Genomic DNA, 15,566 nt, shown 5'->3' with positions numbered 1-15,566 from the left:
TCTCTAGTGTGTGCTGTAGACATGTAGTCTGCACAATGTTTTACATAGTCAACACAACAATGTAGGTATCAGCAACAATGGTCCTCTGGGTTGTAAAGGAAACAAAAATAGAAATGATAAGATTACAGTTCATCAAAAGGTTGCATGGTGCTGACTTCAAAGTGAATTGACCATATTTAAGGATTCCTACTTTCTAACAAATGCAAGAATATTTAAGGCCTGTGACAATTACCGGTACTTTGTACTGCCAAATCATAAAGGTTTAGTGCTTTTCGTAGGACAGAGATGGTTTCCCTGAATGACTGCTACCCTTCAGAGACACACTGTACCCTACTGTTAACACCTCTTTGCTTGCCAAAAGAAAAAAACTTTGACCAAAAAGAAGACAACCAATAAAGTTTTAAAACAAGCAAACTGGGTTTTCTTAGGTGGTCAAGATGGAACAAGCTTTCTGATTCCTCCCCTGAGTATTTTATAACAACCAAACTTGTCTTTTATGACTTAAGCAGGTTTAAACAACACCAGCAACATGTCTGTCAAACAGTCGTAAAATCTTTCACGAGTACAATGTATTAACACCATGCTTCTACTGTGGTAGAGGCCTGGCGTCTGAACCTGTACACTCACACTGCTATAGCATGTTTCAATAGGGGACCAAGAGCATGCCTGCAGTGGACTGCGGAGTCAATTATTTTCCTTATGTATTTCTTGCATTAGTGCAAATATGTCTACCCTTAGAAGCAATTATAATGTCAAGAAGACAGCATCATTTTCTTATCTTATGATTTAATATAGTGTATTTAGAATACTTCACATTTTTAAGTATTTTTTATTTCTAATTCTCTTTTTTCTTTGTTTTCATTGCTAAAATTGCTTGACATAAACCAAATCAACCAATTTTCTTAAGGTTTTAAAACACAACAAAAGGAGCACACATACAGGTTAGAAGAAGATTTATATCATCAGGACTCTCAAAGTCTCTGACCCCATATACAATTAAAACCTTTGTTAGAATACTGACAAAAAAATTATGTTTCAATGATTTGCATTTCCAGACAGTAATGTGTGATTCTGCTCATCTGTATTATATGAAAGCAGTTGTAAATTTAGTAGGTTGCTAAATAATGTCATTGACATTTGTACTTTTCTATACCAGTAAAACTGAAACTGCTGTTGTCAGATGAAGAGAGTAATGCTGTAACATATTAAAAATAATAAAAACAACAAGTGTATGTTCTTTAGCTAACTAACACAATCTCCTGACACACATTTGCAGCTCAGCCAATTCAGTGTGCAAGCATGCCATCTCGTATTCATTCAGCTAATATGCCTACAGTGAGGGTAAAACTCATCAGCAAGGGGTTTTACAAGCTCACTCTTACTTTGGGCTGTGTCCCAGTAACAGTCGGAGGGAGGGCAGGTCCCCCTTGGCAGAAGCGTAATGAACAGGTAAAGCGCCTGTATCAGTGGACACTCCAGGGTCCACCTCACCACTCTTCAGCAACCACTCAGTGATTTCATGGTGACTGAAGCGGGAAGCCAAATGGAGAACAGTGGCGCCAGAACTGTCTCTGTCCTGCAAAATATACATCAGGAGCACAGGGTTAGATCATTTCTCCTTAAAATTCAACACAACATGAACAAGTTTACATTAGTGAGAAAACCTGTCGAATAACCTTTCATCTGTACTCTCAACAGATTCTCATTGGTGTGGAGAAAAAAACAGTTCTTGAGGCAGCAGTTACTTAAGAAAAAAGGCTCCCTACTGCCAGTTTTAAATCAATTCAATCTAGATTCATAAGTTTATGATTCAACTAGAATAAGGACTGGATCCAATTTGATCAAAAACATTTGTTATTCTATTTAAAAACTCAAAAACCTTAAATCTGTTTTGATAGGTTAACTGTTGTCACGTGACAATTGATTCAAACTCAAAAGCTTAAACTTTCATTAATAAAATTACGAGTTGTTTTCTTGGAAAAACATACTACAAGAAATGGCTTTAAAAAAATGAATCCACAGATTTCATGAGAGATGAAGCAGGTTTGGAAGATGGAAGAATGGATTGCATGAGTCATTACTGCACTGGCATGTGAAAGGTTATTCAAATAGACTATTCTAACTTAACCTTCAATGAAAAACAATCTATGGCCTTCCCACCATCCTCACATATTTCCAAATGGATCTTATCAAGTCAAGACATAAAGTACTACAATCACCATGGTACCACAAGTTTTGCTTTTAAGTCTTTAAGAATTATTCAGATGCATTTTGGTTTGGTTTTTTCAAAGACAATTAAGTGTAAGTACAGTAGCTGACAAGAAGTGAATGATTAGTCAGTTCACTGCAAAGTTTCACCCAAACAGGCTAATAGTAGCAGCTAAAATAACGTTATTTTATGAATAAATAATGAAGGTTATTTGGTGTGATGAAAGACTGTTGTCCAAAACCGTATTGGTTTCAAAATTCAGACAATTCTTTGTTAGGCTGAAAGGATACTTGATATGTTTGTATTGAGGACCTGGAAAATAATACAAAAAATTATTGACTTTCTATATACACTTCTGGACTTCCTTTGTCACAAGAAAAATTCTCATTTTGAAATCATTAGCTTGTGACGTATTTAAAGGGTAAAATGTGATTTTAAAACTGTTCTTTAGGACAGTGTTTTTCAACCGATTTGCCGCGGTACACAAGTGTGACTAGTGTGACTGGAGACGGTCAGGTGTACCGTGGGAAATTACCCATTTTCACTGATCTAAAAACATTTACCATCTCCAGGATATCAGCTCTTTGTTCATCCAAACAGCCCTGATAAAATACTGAGTAGTTAGGAATATGAAAGATCATTAAATACTTTTTTCTTTGTGTTTATTTGATTATAATAAAGACACTTTGATAAGAATGACTTCACAGCGATTTAGCCGCAGCCTCAGCTCTGTTTGCGGAAAAGTCCCCGCCGCTTCAACTGTCTCTGCCAATCATTTTTGGACCCCTAATCATACGTCATCAGTCTGACCAATCAGAAGTGGTTAAAGTCCTCACTTCCTTGTCCTGATTTAGCTCATAAAGTCTCTCAGTTCCAACAAAAATACCAGCTAAAGCTCGTCTTTAGCAGTGGAGCTTTACGCACGATCCAGTATCAGACTGTGGAAAAAGTATAAAAATAAAGCTAAGGTATGCAAGTCATTCTGGCTTTGGCGTCGGTTTATGCACTACATCTCCCATGATGCATTGTGTTAAAGTGACAGCATCTCTGCGCTACAATGAGTCTTCCCTGTTAACCCTTGTGCTATCTTAGATGACCCCACCCTTGCATTGACGTGTTCTCCCTACCATGACAAAGGTGGATAAAGGTGAAAAGATTTCATGTAATCCATGGACACCAGTGAAGATCACAAATCATTGAAGAAAAAAGGTTCAGAGCACTGTCTAGTGGGTCTAGATGACCCAACTCCCAATGTTAAAGTGCCTAGGATAGCAGAAGGGTTAAACCTCTTGAAACCACAACAAACACACATTTAAACAGTTTTTAAATCTTGATGAAATGAGAAGTCAACAGTTTAGTTCTCCTTCAAGGTTTGTGTTTAATAACAGCCAAACATCCCAGAGTTTGATCCAAGTCCTTTTTAACTGAAATGCTTCATGCTTCTCTAAAAATGTCTCAATTGCAGGACAAATACGCTTTCAGATTTCAGTCACTTTTGAAAAATCAAAAGTTAAGCTTAAGTAGAAGTAATAACAACATTTAAGAAACAGGTTTAAGGTGAAGTGGCCAACAGACACAAGGCAGCAGTTTAGCCCAGGCGGTAGAGCAGGTTGTCCAATAACTGAAGGATTGGCAGATCGATCCCCGCACTCCGCAGCCAGCTGTCGCCCCCCCGAGCGCGGCCAGTCTGCAGCTCACTGCTCCCCCCAGGGGATGGGTCAAAATGCGGAGAAGAATTTCCCCATTTTGGGATAAATAAAGTATCAATTATTATTATTACACTAAATTGAAACAATTTAATCATCTAAAAAGAAATAAAACATTTTTGTTAAAGTTTTCAAAGACTTCATTTTTGATGAAGACAAAAGAAAAACTAAAAAAACGTCAACATGCTTACTACAATAAACATAAATATTTAAGTTTTTTTTGTGTAAAATTTATCAAACATATTGTGATCCTGTTGTTCAAAAATCACAGTTGCCTTTGCAAAAACATCTAAAAAAAATATTAAAAAAATAAATCACTATTTAGAAGGAATATATTTGTTTTTTGTGAGGTTAGATAATATTGCATGTTAATAAACTGAAAGGAAAAACAACTACCAGGGTAAAATTTCAAATAATTTAGTTGAAAATTATTACTGAAAATGAACTTAACTTTTATTACATGTTTCAGAAAAAACAGCTGCAATGTCCAGCTCTTTCTGCCACAATTATAACAAAAATGCACGTTGCAAAGGGACTGCACATCAATACAGACTATAAAATTTCTCCTTTTTTAATTTTTGGATGCTGGTGTGCCGCAGGATTTTTGTCAAGGATAAAGTGCGCCTTGGCTCAAAAAAAACAGTGCTTTAGGAGAACTACAAAATAATGTTAAATGGTTTAAGGAGGTAATAGTTCTCTACACCAATTAAACATATAGAACCTTTGATCAAATCTCTCTCTTTGGACATAAGTGTGTTAATGCAATTAATTCAATTCAATTCAATTTTATTTGTATAGCCCAAAATCACAACAACAGTCGTCTCGATGGGCTTCGAAGTAAAACATGAACTTAAAAGGATCACGAATACAAAGAGTTCAATAGGAAAATACTAAAATGAACTAACAAACTGACTAAGCTATACTGGCATCCCTGCCCTTAGACCCCCCTTCGCGGTAAGGAAAAACTCCCCAAAAAAACGGATTCCGGAAAAAACGAAGAAACCTCAGGGGTGCCCACATGAAGGAGGGATCCTCCCCCAGGACGGACAGGCGATTTACCAGAACTCTTAGAGAAGAATTAACTTATCTAAATCTACAACTACATATATAAAAGTCCAGCAGACGAGTCATCCAGTCAAAAGTCATTAATGATCTGATTTAAGTTTGTATTCCAAGAGTTGAAGTTGTAAAACTTTAGCATGAGAAAAAAAGTTCAGAAACAAAGAAAATCATAACTGTAAAAATAGTTTTAAAATAAATGTATTTAATTATTTACCTTAAGTTTCAAAATCTATTAAAATGGTACTTGTGCACTATTACTCATCATTACATTCTTAAGTGTTGGTGGGATGCAAAAATCAAAGTACCTTAAAAAGCCAGACCTGCATTTGATGGATTGAAGGTTGTTGTTGTTTAAAATAAACGAAAAAATGTAAGAATCAATAAAAAGCTATACGTGGATAAAATATTAAATTAGTCATGAGAGGAAATATACAAAAAAGAGCTGTTAGATTTGATTTAACGGATCCCAACTCCACTTATTTATTTACTTTTCCAGGTTTTGTCAGTGTAAAGTCAAGCTTTTTTTCACCTTATAGTTCAGGATGGAAAAGGTGCAGTAAAACTGATTTTCTCTGCTCCCATAGAAGTTTTGGAGACTGGTGCTTTCTAAGTTGATTGACAATTTCTTTTGTTTTTGGGTTCTGTTCCTTCTCCCAAGTCAGTCACAGGTTTCATTTGGCAATTAAGCAGCTGTTTTAATGAGACTTCTATATTTGAGTCCATGGCTTCCAACTGTACCCTTCCACATCTACTCCTTTTGGCCCATCATGCTTTTTGTTGTTGTTGCTCAAATTCATGGGGTTTTTGTTCTCATTTCAAACAATTTATGAAGCTTAGTTGCACCTAAAAGCCATTCTGTTGTAATTGAGTCTTTCCCAACCAGCATCCTTATCATTTGCATTTTTTATTTGATTCTTTTTAACAAGTAATAATATTGTTTTTTTGTTTTTTTTTTTGTTTTGTTTTCTGAAACAACCAGACCTGAACAACAAGAGGATTATATTTTCACAGGGCTGATGTTATTTGAACAAACCCATGTGCGACCTGCTGAAAAATGATGGAAATGCATGTTGGCCACATGTAATACATGCAGCCAAGATGCATAATGCATCATTGCCCGCACATATTTTAAGTGCGTCCAAACGTATTTAAAGTTAAAATCCCATATGTCACTCACCTAGTTGTGTGAAATGTGTTCTCCACATTTGATCCATCCCCTGGAAGAGTGGTGAGCTGCAGAAACGGCCACGCTCAGGAACTATTTGGTGGTTTAACCCTAACCATAATCCTAGCCTTAACCCTTCTTCTAGGTCAATGCAGCCAAGAAAAAAGTTCAGGGCTGGCCACACGTATTTGGAAAATTATGTGTGAAGACACTTTCTTTTAACAGTATAGCAGAGTTGAGTAAGATTTCTAGTTTGTGAGGTGCACGAATAAATTAAGTTATTATGAGATGTAAACAGTGTAATTGTCTGCAAGTGTCTTTCACAGATATTTTTAAAATATAACTTATGCCTCCGGGGTTTGTTGTAAAAAGTTTACCAAATAATTTGCTAATTTAAGTTTGCATACTTTACTGTAACTTGAAGAATGAGCAAGTAAAATGAGGTTTAAATCAAAAGGTCTAATTTCAATAAAAGTCCATAATTTTCGTGGTTTTGCTTGTAGGGATTCCTTTACAAGCGAAATGAAGCTCTAAAATTAGGACATTTGTCATTATTTACAGTATTATTAGGCCAAATTAAAACTATGTCCAGTTTTTCCCCTTCATGTATAAAGAATGTGACTCCAACCATCACAGGGGGAAACATTTTCTGCTGCCTGTATCAATACATTCAGTCCACAGACCTGTGGTCGACACCCCCCCTGAGTGAGCAGCCATTGGAGGCAGGTCAGGTTCCCAGTAGCCGCTGCGTCGTGCGCTGGAGTCGCTCCGTTGTTCGCAATGGAGTTTCCAGGCAGGCCCGCCTCTTCCACCAAGAAGCGCACGCAGGTCAGCTTCCCGGCTCGGGCTGCGTGGTGGACGGGCGAGGCGCCCAGCGCATCCTTAATGCCGCTGTTCAGCACCTTTGCAGCAAACTGCACTTTGAGAGTCTGCACGTCCCCCTGCCTCGCAGCGAGCAGCGTCCTGTCGCCCTCCGCCACCATGACGGCGCCGCAGCCGCTCCTTTAACTGACCCCGATTAGTCCCCCGGGCAGTTGGGGTCAGCGCCGCGCGCGCATGAGGCCTCAGACCATGCCAGTCACCGGGTTAGAGTTGGGTCAGCCTTTCAGTCCATCAAAGTCTTCAGGGCGATGATCAGAAGCAAGAAAAAAGTCTGAGAAGAAGTTCTTACATGAGAGAACTCAGTCCATCCTTCATTCTCATAACTGACCGTGTTCTCCGCTCCTCAGTCTGCCTCCAGATCTTTCAGCCACTAAACTAGTCAAGGTGGTTACCTGTACCCGTGCTGTGGTGATGCGTTCTACACGTCTCGGAGTACAGCAGTGTTTTTCTTTCTATAGCAGATGCCAACATGGGACTGAGCACCTTCTAAATAATCCATCAGGGGGGAGGATCGCTGAGCCCGTAGAATCTTTCTGCTCTCTAGAAATCGGCTCAGAAATTAAAGGAGCCGCGCACACAAACTGCGCCTCAAGACAAATTAAAAAAAGAATTCAATGTTTTAGATCAACAGTAATATTACCAAAATGTTAATTTATAAAAAGTTATTTGAAAATACGCACCACAGAAAACATTCTCATTTCAGAAAGAAGCATCGTGGATTTATATGCAGCACAATTGAGGTCCATCTAGTGGCCTTCTGGAAAACTGTAACCAAAACGTGTTTTCTAATGGAAAGATTATAAATGAAATAGTTTTTTTATTATAATGTCAAAATTAACAAGTTCATGAGAACAGATATTTGCCTTTTTATGTATTCTATTTGGGTGTAAACTTTTTACTGTGAAATATAAAATCTTTATATTAACCCATATATAAACTCTTTGAAGACACGATAATCTGGTTTAAAACATTTTCTGTTCAAATGTTCACCGCTCAGCACGCCCTGTCAGAGGTGGCGACAGCAAATCAGCTTTCATCGAGTGGCACATTTAGTTTGGCATGATGGCCAGATGCCCTTCCTGCACACAACCATGTATTTTATCCAGACTGGGGACCGACACAGGGGATCCAGACTTGGGCCCCCTTGTGGCTATAAAGTCTTAACACTTTGATGACATAATGCATTTTCTGTGATGATTTAAAGTATTCAGAGATGTTTCTTTGTGGTGTGAGGATAATTAACATTGCCCCATGGCTTGCAGTTTGAATATTGTGCTTGACATATTAAATTTAAACATTTTCATGGATAGTACTTGTGCATTATGGCCAGTTTATCAAGTTTAATATAACATTTTGGCTACATTTTAAAAACACAAGCAGTTTAAACAACTCCCAGGCAGATGCTGTTTGTATGAAGATTTTAGAATTAAAAAACATGTGCAACCCATAGGGCCTGATCTTTTTTTAAGGTCATTTATTTTTGTCTCTGTAAAACCTCCCCTTTGAATTTCGAGTTGTTGTCTTTGTGGCCCTGATTGGCTGTTGGCCTGGGGTAGCATGCCCTGTCCTCATTTAGCTTGATAGGCTCCAGCAACCTCGTAATAATGGATGGATGGTTTCACCTGTTACCGTTTTCATGTAATACTTTTCATCACCAAGTGGTGGCAGGAAAGCTTCGTGTTTTGCTGTGCAGGTCTACCTGCAAAGGTGTCTAGTCTTAAAACCGCAAGAGACCCAAAAGACCCAGAAGCTGCTCTTCACACAAAATGTCTCCATATGAGGAAATTCTCATTTTAATTTTGTTGTTTGTTCGTGTTTAGGTTCAATAAAAGCCAACATTAACTTGCTTCTTAACGCGCAGTATTTTTGGATGAGATATCAGGGAGCGGAGTGGGGGTTCAAGGCTCGTGCTTGGCGCGTGCATCCTAGCCATCTGTTGCATTGGTCCAACTGTCATAGACACCGTACGTCCACTAAAATGGGGAGGGAGGGAGGGCAATTCCCAGCGGCCTGACAAGTGGCAACAATCCCCCAGAGGAAGTGGACCACAATGGGTGCAACATGACGAACACACCCTGAATTAGTTGGACAGTCTGAGCTGTATAATGATGCGACAGTGACTCTTAGAGTTCACGTTAAAGTTTAGGACGCATTTCTCAATTCAGAAATTTAAACATTATACAATTTTGGAACGTATCGCTTGAGGAGCAGTGGTAAATTTGTTTTGTTTTTTAAATTCTTTTTCTTCCTTTTTCCTACTTTATGTTTATTGCACTATTTTCATCAAAAAGTGCAGATAACGTTTTTTTTAAATCACAGATTGGTCCCTTTTTAGAATAGAAAGTTAAATAGGATATTTATTGTGAGTTTAATCTCGAAATGACCTCAAGCCTGCTGGATTTATCATTGACAGAGTTTAATCAAGTGTTGGATGTGTTTTCCTTAAAGATCTTCCCACAGCTTTGCTGCAGTAGAGGACTCCCCACTGGAGTGTAAAAAGGCTGTCAATGGTTTTTCCCACGACGCCTGAAAAGCTGGGAGATTTCTTGCACGCGTCCGACGTGCGACAGTTATTCAAATTTGACTCAATTATTAGGGGCGCGGGCCCCATCCATTGTGCAGCTCACATCTGCTGTTGCGCGGGAAGATTCAAATGAGGACAAGCACGCTCTGCTCCTTTCATGTCAACATGGAAAACTCAGACAGATTTCAGTGACCCATTCAAAAAAAGTAATGTTGAGCTTTGCTCAAATCTAAATTTTTAGATGTGAGACAGTAATTTGGTTTAACAGGGTTTATCCCTTTTTGTTTTTATTGAAACAAAAACAAGCTTAAAGGCATCTTATAGATTTATTGAGTATTTATAGGAGCTACATTCAGGTGACAATACATACAAATATTTTGTAAGATGCAGCTCCTCTTCACACTTATACTGTGCCATGAGGTGAGTGCATCCTTTGTTAAACCCCCATTAAGGATTTCCCTTTGATATGAAACAATGGATACATGACAGCAAATTACTGTGTTGTGCTATAAAACTGATCATAAATAAGGTTTATGTATAAAAAGGAGACCACACAAAACATTTTTATTAGACTTCTCAAAGAAGACACACACACGGAGAGAAAAACACTTTATTTCTTCTTTCTTTTGTCCCAGTCTGTCATGTTGATGCCTCACTTCTTCTTCTTCAACCTCTCAAATTAGAGTCTTTCTTGTTTTTCATTTTAGGCCATTTTCATTTCATTATTTATACTGGACCCCAATATAAACTCGATCCATTTAAAGGTAAATCAATTAAATTAAATAAAGAATTATAGCATCCAGTCTCTGTTGCCAGAAACTCCCCTGTTTAGGAGGATGCAAAGACCCTTTATTGATGTGTTTAATGCTTTACATGCACTCAAGTAAAAAACCTCCTTCAGAAAATGTTTGATTATTGCATGAATCATATGGAAAAAGGTCAACTTTTTAAAATGTAGTCCTTACATTTTTTCGTAAGTCTTTACCTTTTTTTTTTTAACCAAAATGGGTTCTCGTATTTGATAAACAGTATCTTATTTGAGTGCTTGTTTATGAATCTTTTATGTCAAATAGTAAAAACAAAAACTAACAATTTCCCAGTTTTTCTACTACGGTACTTTTGTCTTTCTCAATGTGAAAAAAAAACCTTATGGAATTTAGATTTTTGTGTTTGCATCAGGTTAAAACTTACCTTTGTAATAGGTGAAATTCCCAAGCCTTATGAAATACCCTCTCATGAAGGCTAAGACAGCTTTTACCCCTGAACTCACCCTGCAGGCATGCTGCTTTAGGCAGGAACTCAGTCATCCGTGCGCTGCAGTGGGAATGTCTGCGTCAGGCTTTCTCACACCCTCATTAGTGACAGAGAAGAAGTGGGACATCTGACAAAGAAGAACTTTGAAATGCAACTTAACTATTTAAAAGACAAGAAGATCTTCTTTTCAGTTATTTAGATGTGTTTAAAAAATTTATCTTTATAATTTATTTCTTATATGACACTCCTTAAATCAGAAGGCCAAAAATAATTTCTAATGGGGAATAAATAAGGTTTTACTGGCAAAAAATACTTGCAAAGTTATATATTATATATAATATCCTATTCATCAATGTACTGTACAAATTTTCTTCTTGCCTTTTACCAATTGTAATTCTTACTGTTCAAATTCAACTTTATTTCTACGACTAACACACAGAAAAAAGATCAAACATGGTCATTACATTTTAAAATTAAGACATTCAAATGTAAAAAAAACAACAACTTTAAAGTAGTTCAATGTGAGATAATTTGAAGATGAAGTGATTCTAAAATCTGTATTTGATTGATCATGAACATACCAGGCGTGCCTCGTGAGATGATCCAGGTCCTGCGGTGTGTGGATGCTGGCTGTGGACAGCAGTTGTATTCAGCGCCCTTTTTACCACGAGGTTAGGATGCTCAATGGCAGAGAGACGCTGCTCTTTGAGGGCGGAGACCACACAAGCCACACCCCACCCCAGAGCTGCGCACCAGAAAGCATCAGACCCTTTAAAAGACCTAAAGAAAAATCCTAATTGAATTTAATAAACTGGTTTATTTGATTTATTTATTTAACATTAAATACATTTTTGTATGTTTTTGTTGCTTATGTACAGGAAGTTGTTTCTGTCTCTTTATAACAGTTGATCTAAATGTGTATATTTTTCATCGTTTTAATTTTCAGGTTGGATTTGGTTTATTAACGAATCAATAAACAAAACAGCTTATAGGGTTGTGTTTTTCATAGCAGCAGTTTTTTTTTGCACCATTTTATCGTCGTGTACACCCATTTCCCAGCGGACACCTGCTAATGACCCGGCAATCCTGCAACTTCCAAAAAAGAAAAGATCGGAGCAGGAAAGCCATCTGCTGCTTTTGTCTGCTTGGCTCGTGCTGCTCTCGTGCCCTTGATAAGGCAGCACAATAGATTCCTCTCAGTCATAAATCCATTCAAAAACCCCGCCAAGAAATCGTCTGTTCAGTACCATGTTGCAAAGCTGCCCTTTCTTTTGCAGTCTGCAGCATAACGAAAAAGAACGAGTGTGTGATTCCAGCCTGTCAAATCTCAGCGGGCTGACTGTTGTGTCGCGGTTTGTGCGCACCAAAGTGCGTGCGTAAAATGGATGTCAGAGCGCAGAGCCACAGCTATTGGTGGAAAAGTCCCTACGACGCCCAGACTTTACCTTTTGTCAACTTTGAAGAGAAAAACAAACGTGCGCCACCAGATGAAGCGTTGAGCTTGGCTTTTGGCTTGGTGAGGCTTCTCTGAATAATCAGATCCTGTCTGGAGCTCCATGTCCATCTGATTCACATAGTTTCGACACTTCTGTGCGCTTCTGCAAACGACGCTTGAAGTTCGATGTTTTGCACTTTTGGCTTAATTTGAAAAGAGTGACGTTTTATGCAGTAATCAGAAACTGATTAGAAGGACACAGATGCTATTTACATTTGCAGACAAAAAGTCCTGCATCGTTTCATCTTGCTATTTGTAAGAAAAGGCTCTGCTATTTTAATAAAGTTAGTGAAAAATGTGTTTAATTTTGTATGAAGTGTACGGATATTTAATGTTTAACAAAATAACAGGTAGAAAAATTCCCAAATTTAAATAATTTTAAGAAAATCGAGTTTAGATTGGCTAAATCAAACAATTATGGTCTCTATTATAAAATATAAAATAAAGGCATTTTTAAAACGTCCTTTTTCTTTTCAGAATCATAAAGTCTGATTGATAAAATGTCTTTAGACATTAAACATAATCTCTTGTCCTTCATCTGATTGGACATTACCATGCATGAATTGTTGACGTCACTTGGACCAGACGCATCACAAAACATGTTTTTTTTAACAGATGCGTTTGCAAAAAAAAAAAAAAAAAGAAAGAAAAAAAAAACAGCGTTGGTTTAGGCGTGGGTTGTCACAAGCCATATTTAAATGTTTTGCTTTTTTGCCTGACACACATCAACATGTCTGAAAATATTTAACAAAACAACAACTGCTCTGTTGGAGTTTTTCATTACTAATGTTTTGTAAATGTAGTGATTCATATTTAAATGTTGTTGTAAAAAAACATGCGTTTTTCCATGTGGACAAACGTAGCTACTATTTTAGGATGAGACTGGGTTGGGTGTTTTGGTTTCATTTTTAAAAGACCCACAAGACGGATTTTGTTAAAAATTGTACATTTTACAGAACTCTGTCAATAAAGGAAGTAATTTGTCAGCAAAGTAAACAACCAACATTTATTTTTTCTCATACACCACTGATAGAAGTGTGATCTACATTTCCTTTAAAATAATTTAAATTTAGTGGAATTGAAATGAATTTAATTTAAATGGAATTCCTTCTGGAATTGAGGAGAATCTTGAAGTCTAATTAAAGCATTTCCAATTGGAAAATATTTGTTTTCTTACTTCTGTGTTGGCTTTCTCTTATTTTCAGTAGGTTGTCCTTGACTCATACAGCCTTTTATTTTAATTCATTTCATAATCCTGGCCAGGTTTGCTGGCGCGTATAACTCAAATATCTCAGAAAAGCATAATGTAACAATCTGATACCCCTATCTCAATTGAGAGAATCCCTGCAGCAATGGATGACATGTCTTCTCATGTCATAATCAAGTTTCTAAAACTTCATTCACACAGCAACAGAATTTGACATAAATCATAAAAATCCTGTGTCAGAACAAAGCTGTAATGCCTGTAATTCCTTTTTATCAGTTTTTATCACTCTACACTGAAAATCCATATGGTTTCCAGGTGTTACAAAATACTGCGGCTAAAGTTTTGTTACAACCAGAATAAACATATAAGGTTTAGCCTAAAAAGGTTTTTAAAAAGCAGCTTTTAAAAAAATCATATTTTAAGACCTGAAAGCATATTTTTAACTCACACTTGAATGAGGTTCCTTGAACTTTCCAAAGTAGAATTAGTGGGAGAGCATAGCAGAGTTTAACAAGATCATCACAGGAAGCAGACATCTTCTTTAGCTAGGTGTAGACCAAACGTTCTATATTGTATATGAGCTTTTATTTTTGGCATTTTGGGACTTTGAGTTATTGCGCTTCCTTATTAGTAACATCTTTTACTAAAAATCATTAATCTAGTCAACCAAGGTACTCCTTCCATGCATGAAAAACAAATGTTTTTAAAATAAATTTAGAAAAAAGTGAACAAACGTGCCTTTTAATGCCCCTCAAAACTATGGATAGAATGGAAAAGTCTAGAAAAATCCTTTATTGAACAGCACATGCTCTTTGAATGGCCGAAAAGGTGCTATACAAATAAACATTTTGCCAGTGTTTTTGTTAAAGGCATTCTAATTAAGTATGGACGTAAGTTAGTTTTTCTCAGGATAAGTTCTAAATATTCCTAATGTGCCACTTTACACATTAATGTATGTTTCAGAAAATGGCAAGTACTTGCACATTAAAGTTGCTTTTGCCCCAAGTGGCTCATCATTTATCAGCACCACGGACAGAGATGAAAACCTCAGTCACAAAACTCAATACTGGTACAGTGAGGATCATGACTTTTTTCCTCACCTGCTCCTACTGACTAACCCTGAATGATAAAGGGATCTTTTTTGATTTTGTCCAGCCTGTCATACTAGTTTCTTTCTGATGGAGGCATCTTTGTTAACCTTTCAAATCAGAATTTTAGAGCGTTTGAAACAAAATGGCAAATACCAAAAACTAAGTGTATTCATACCGGACACATTTCGGTTAAAGTGAACCAGAGTTTGTTTCCCCCAATAATCCAGAAAAGAATTTCTGAATACACCCAAGCAGACCCTGGTTCGGAACCAGCAACCGGTCTCAGACCAGTCTCTTACGGTGGTCTCGGTTCGTTTAGGACTGAGCTCCAGTTTGCTCTGAGTTTTCTCAGTTTTAATAGGCTCCAATCTCTAAATGGAACAACTGGACCAAACGACCACCATAGCTGGGCATTGCATGATGTAAACAGAGAAACACGGAGAAACATGGAGCAACAATGAGACACAGCAACTCATTAAAATATGGTGGGATGAATGCAAGCTCCTCGAAACAACTTTTAACGTGATACACGTTGGTTTTCACAGTGTTTTCCAGACAATCTAGATATGAGTCCGGATCTCTTCTGACGGCTCACCCATACACTTCTGCTTCAATGCCAACGAAAAATTTTCATCAATCGATCCCACAATTGTGCAAGAAACTTGTAGAGTTATTCAACTACTCCTATCATACAGTTTCCCCTCCACAAAATCTCAAAAATCTGATCTAATTGTCAAGTTTCTGCAACAGAAGACTTTGTTCAGCCACTCGATATTTCTTGGCTTAGTTACAACTGTGATCTCAAAACAGCCACTTTGATTCAAAGTAGTGATGCACAAATAAGCTAAAATGACACCACCAATCAAATCTCTGCACTGTCTTTCAGTGCTAATACCAAATTCTAAGACCTAAAGATGTGGGAATAGTAAAAAAAATGTTTTGGGTTGATACAAAAAAAATGTCTTTTTAAA

At 37.2% G+C, this 15,566-nt stretch overlaps 1 protein-coding gene across 6 annotated transcripts in view; it reads right to left on the bottom strand.

Annotated features, from left to right (window-relative positions):
- Positions 1-7,492, bottom strand: part of espn (espin) — a 45,182-nt gene extending 37,690 nt beyond the window's left edge. For 5 of the 6 annotated variants that reach the window (XM_020704518.3, XM_078949513.1, XM_078949512.1 and 2 more), the window contains exons 1-2: positions 6,826-7,481; positions 1,383-1,576 (exon numbers count right to left, since the gene is read on the bottom strand). In XM_020704518.3, coding sequence (XP_020560177.1) covers positions 1,383-1,576; positions 6,826-7,125 — 494 coding nt within the window. In that variant the 5' untranslated portion in view covers positions 7,126-7,481. Of the gene's footprint in view, positions 1-1,382; positions 1,577-6,825 lie in introns of all 6 variants that reach the window. The other variant, XM_078949510.1, reaches the window with a different exon arrangement.
- Positions 7,493-15,566: the final 8,074 nt, after the last annotated feature.

Source organism: Oryzias latipes, chromosome 7, assembly GCF_053564925.1.
Source record: "Oryzias latipes strain Hd-rR chromosome 7, Olatipes_Hd-rR_3.1".
In the NCBI taxonomy this organism is placed as follows: Eukaryota; Metazoa; Chordata; class Actinopteri; order Beloniformes; family Adrianichthyidae; genus Oryzias; species Oryzias latipes.
This window is presented reverse-complemented; position numbering and strand designations above follow the sequence as displayed.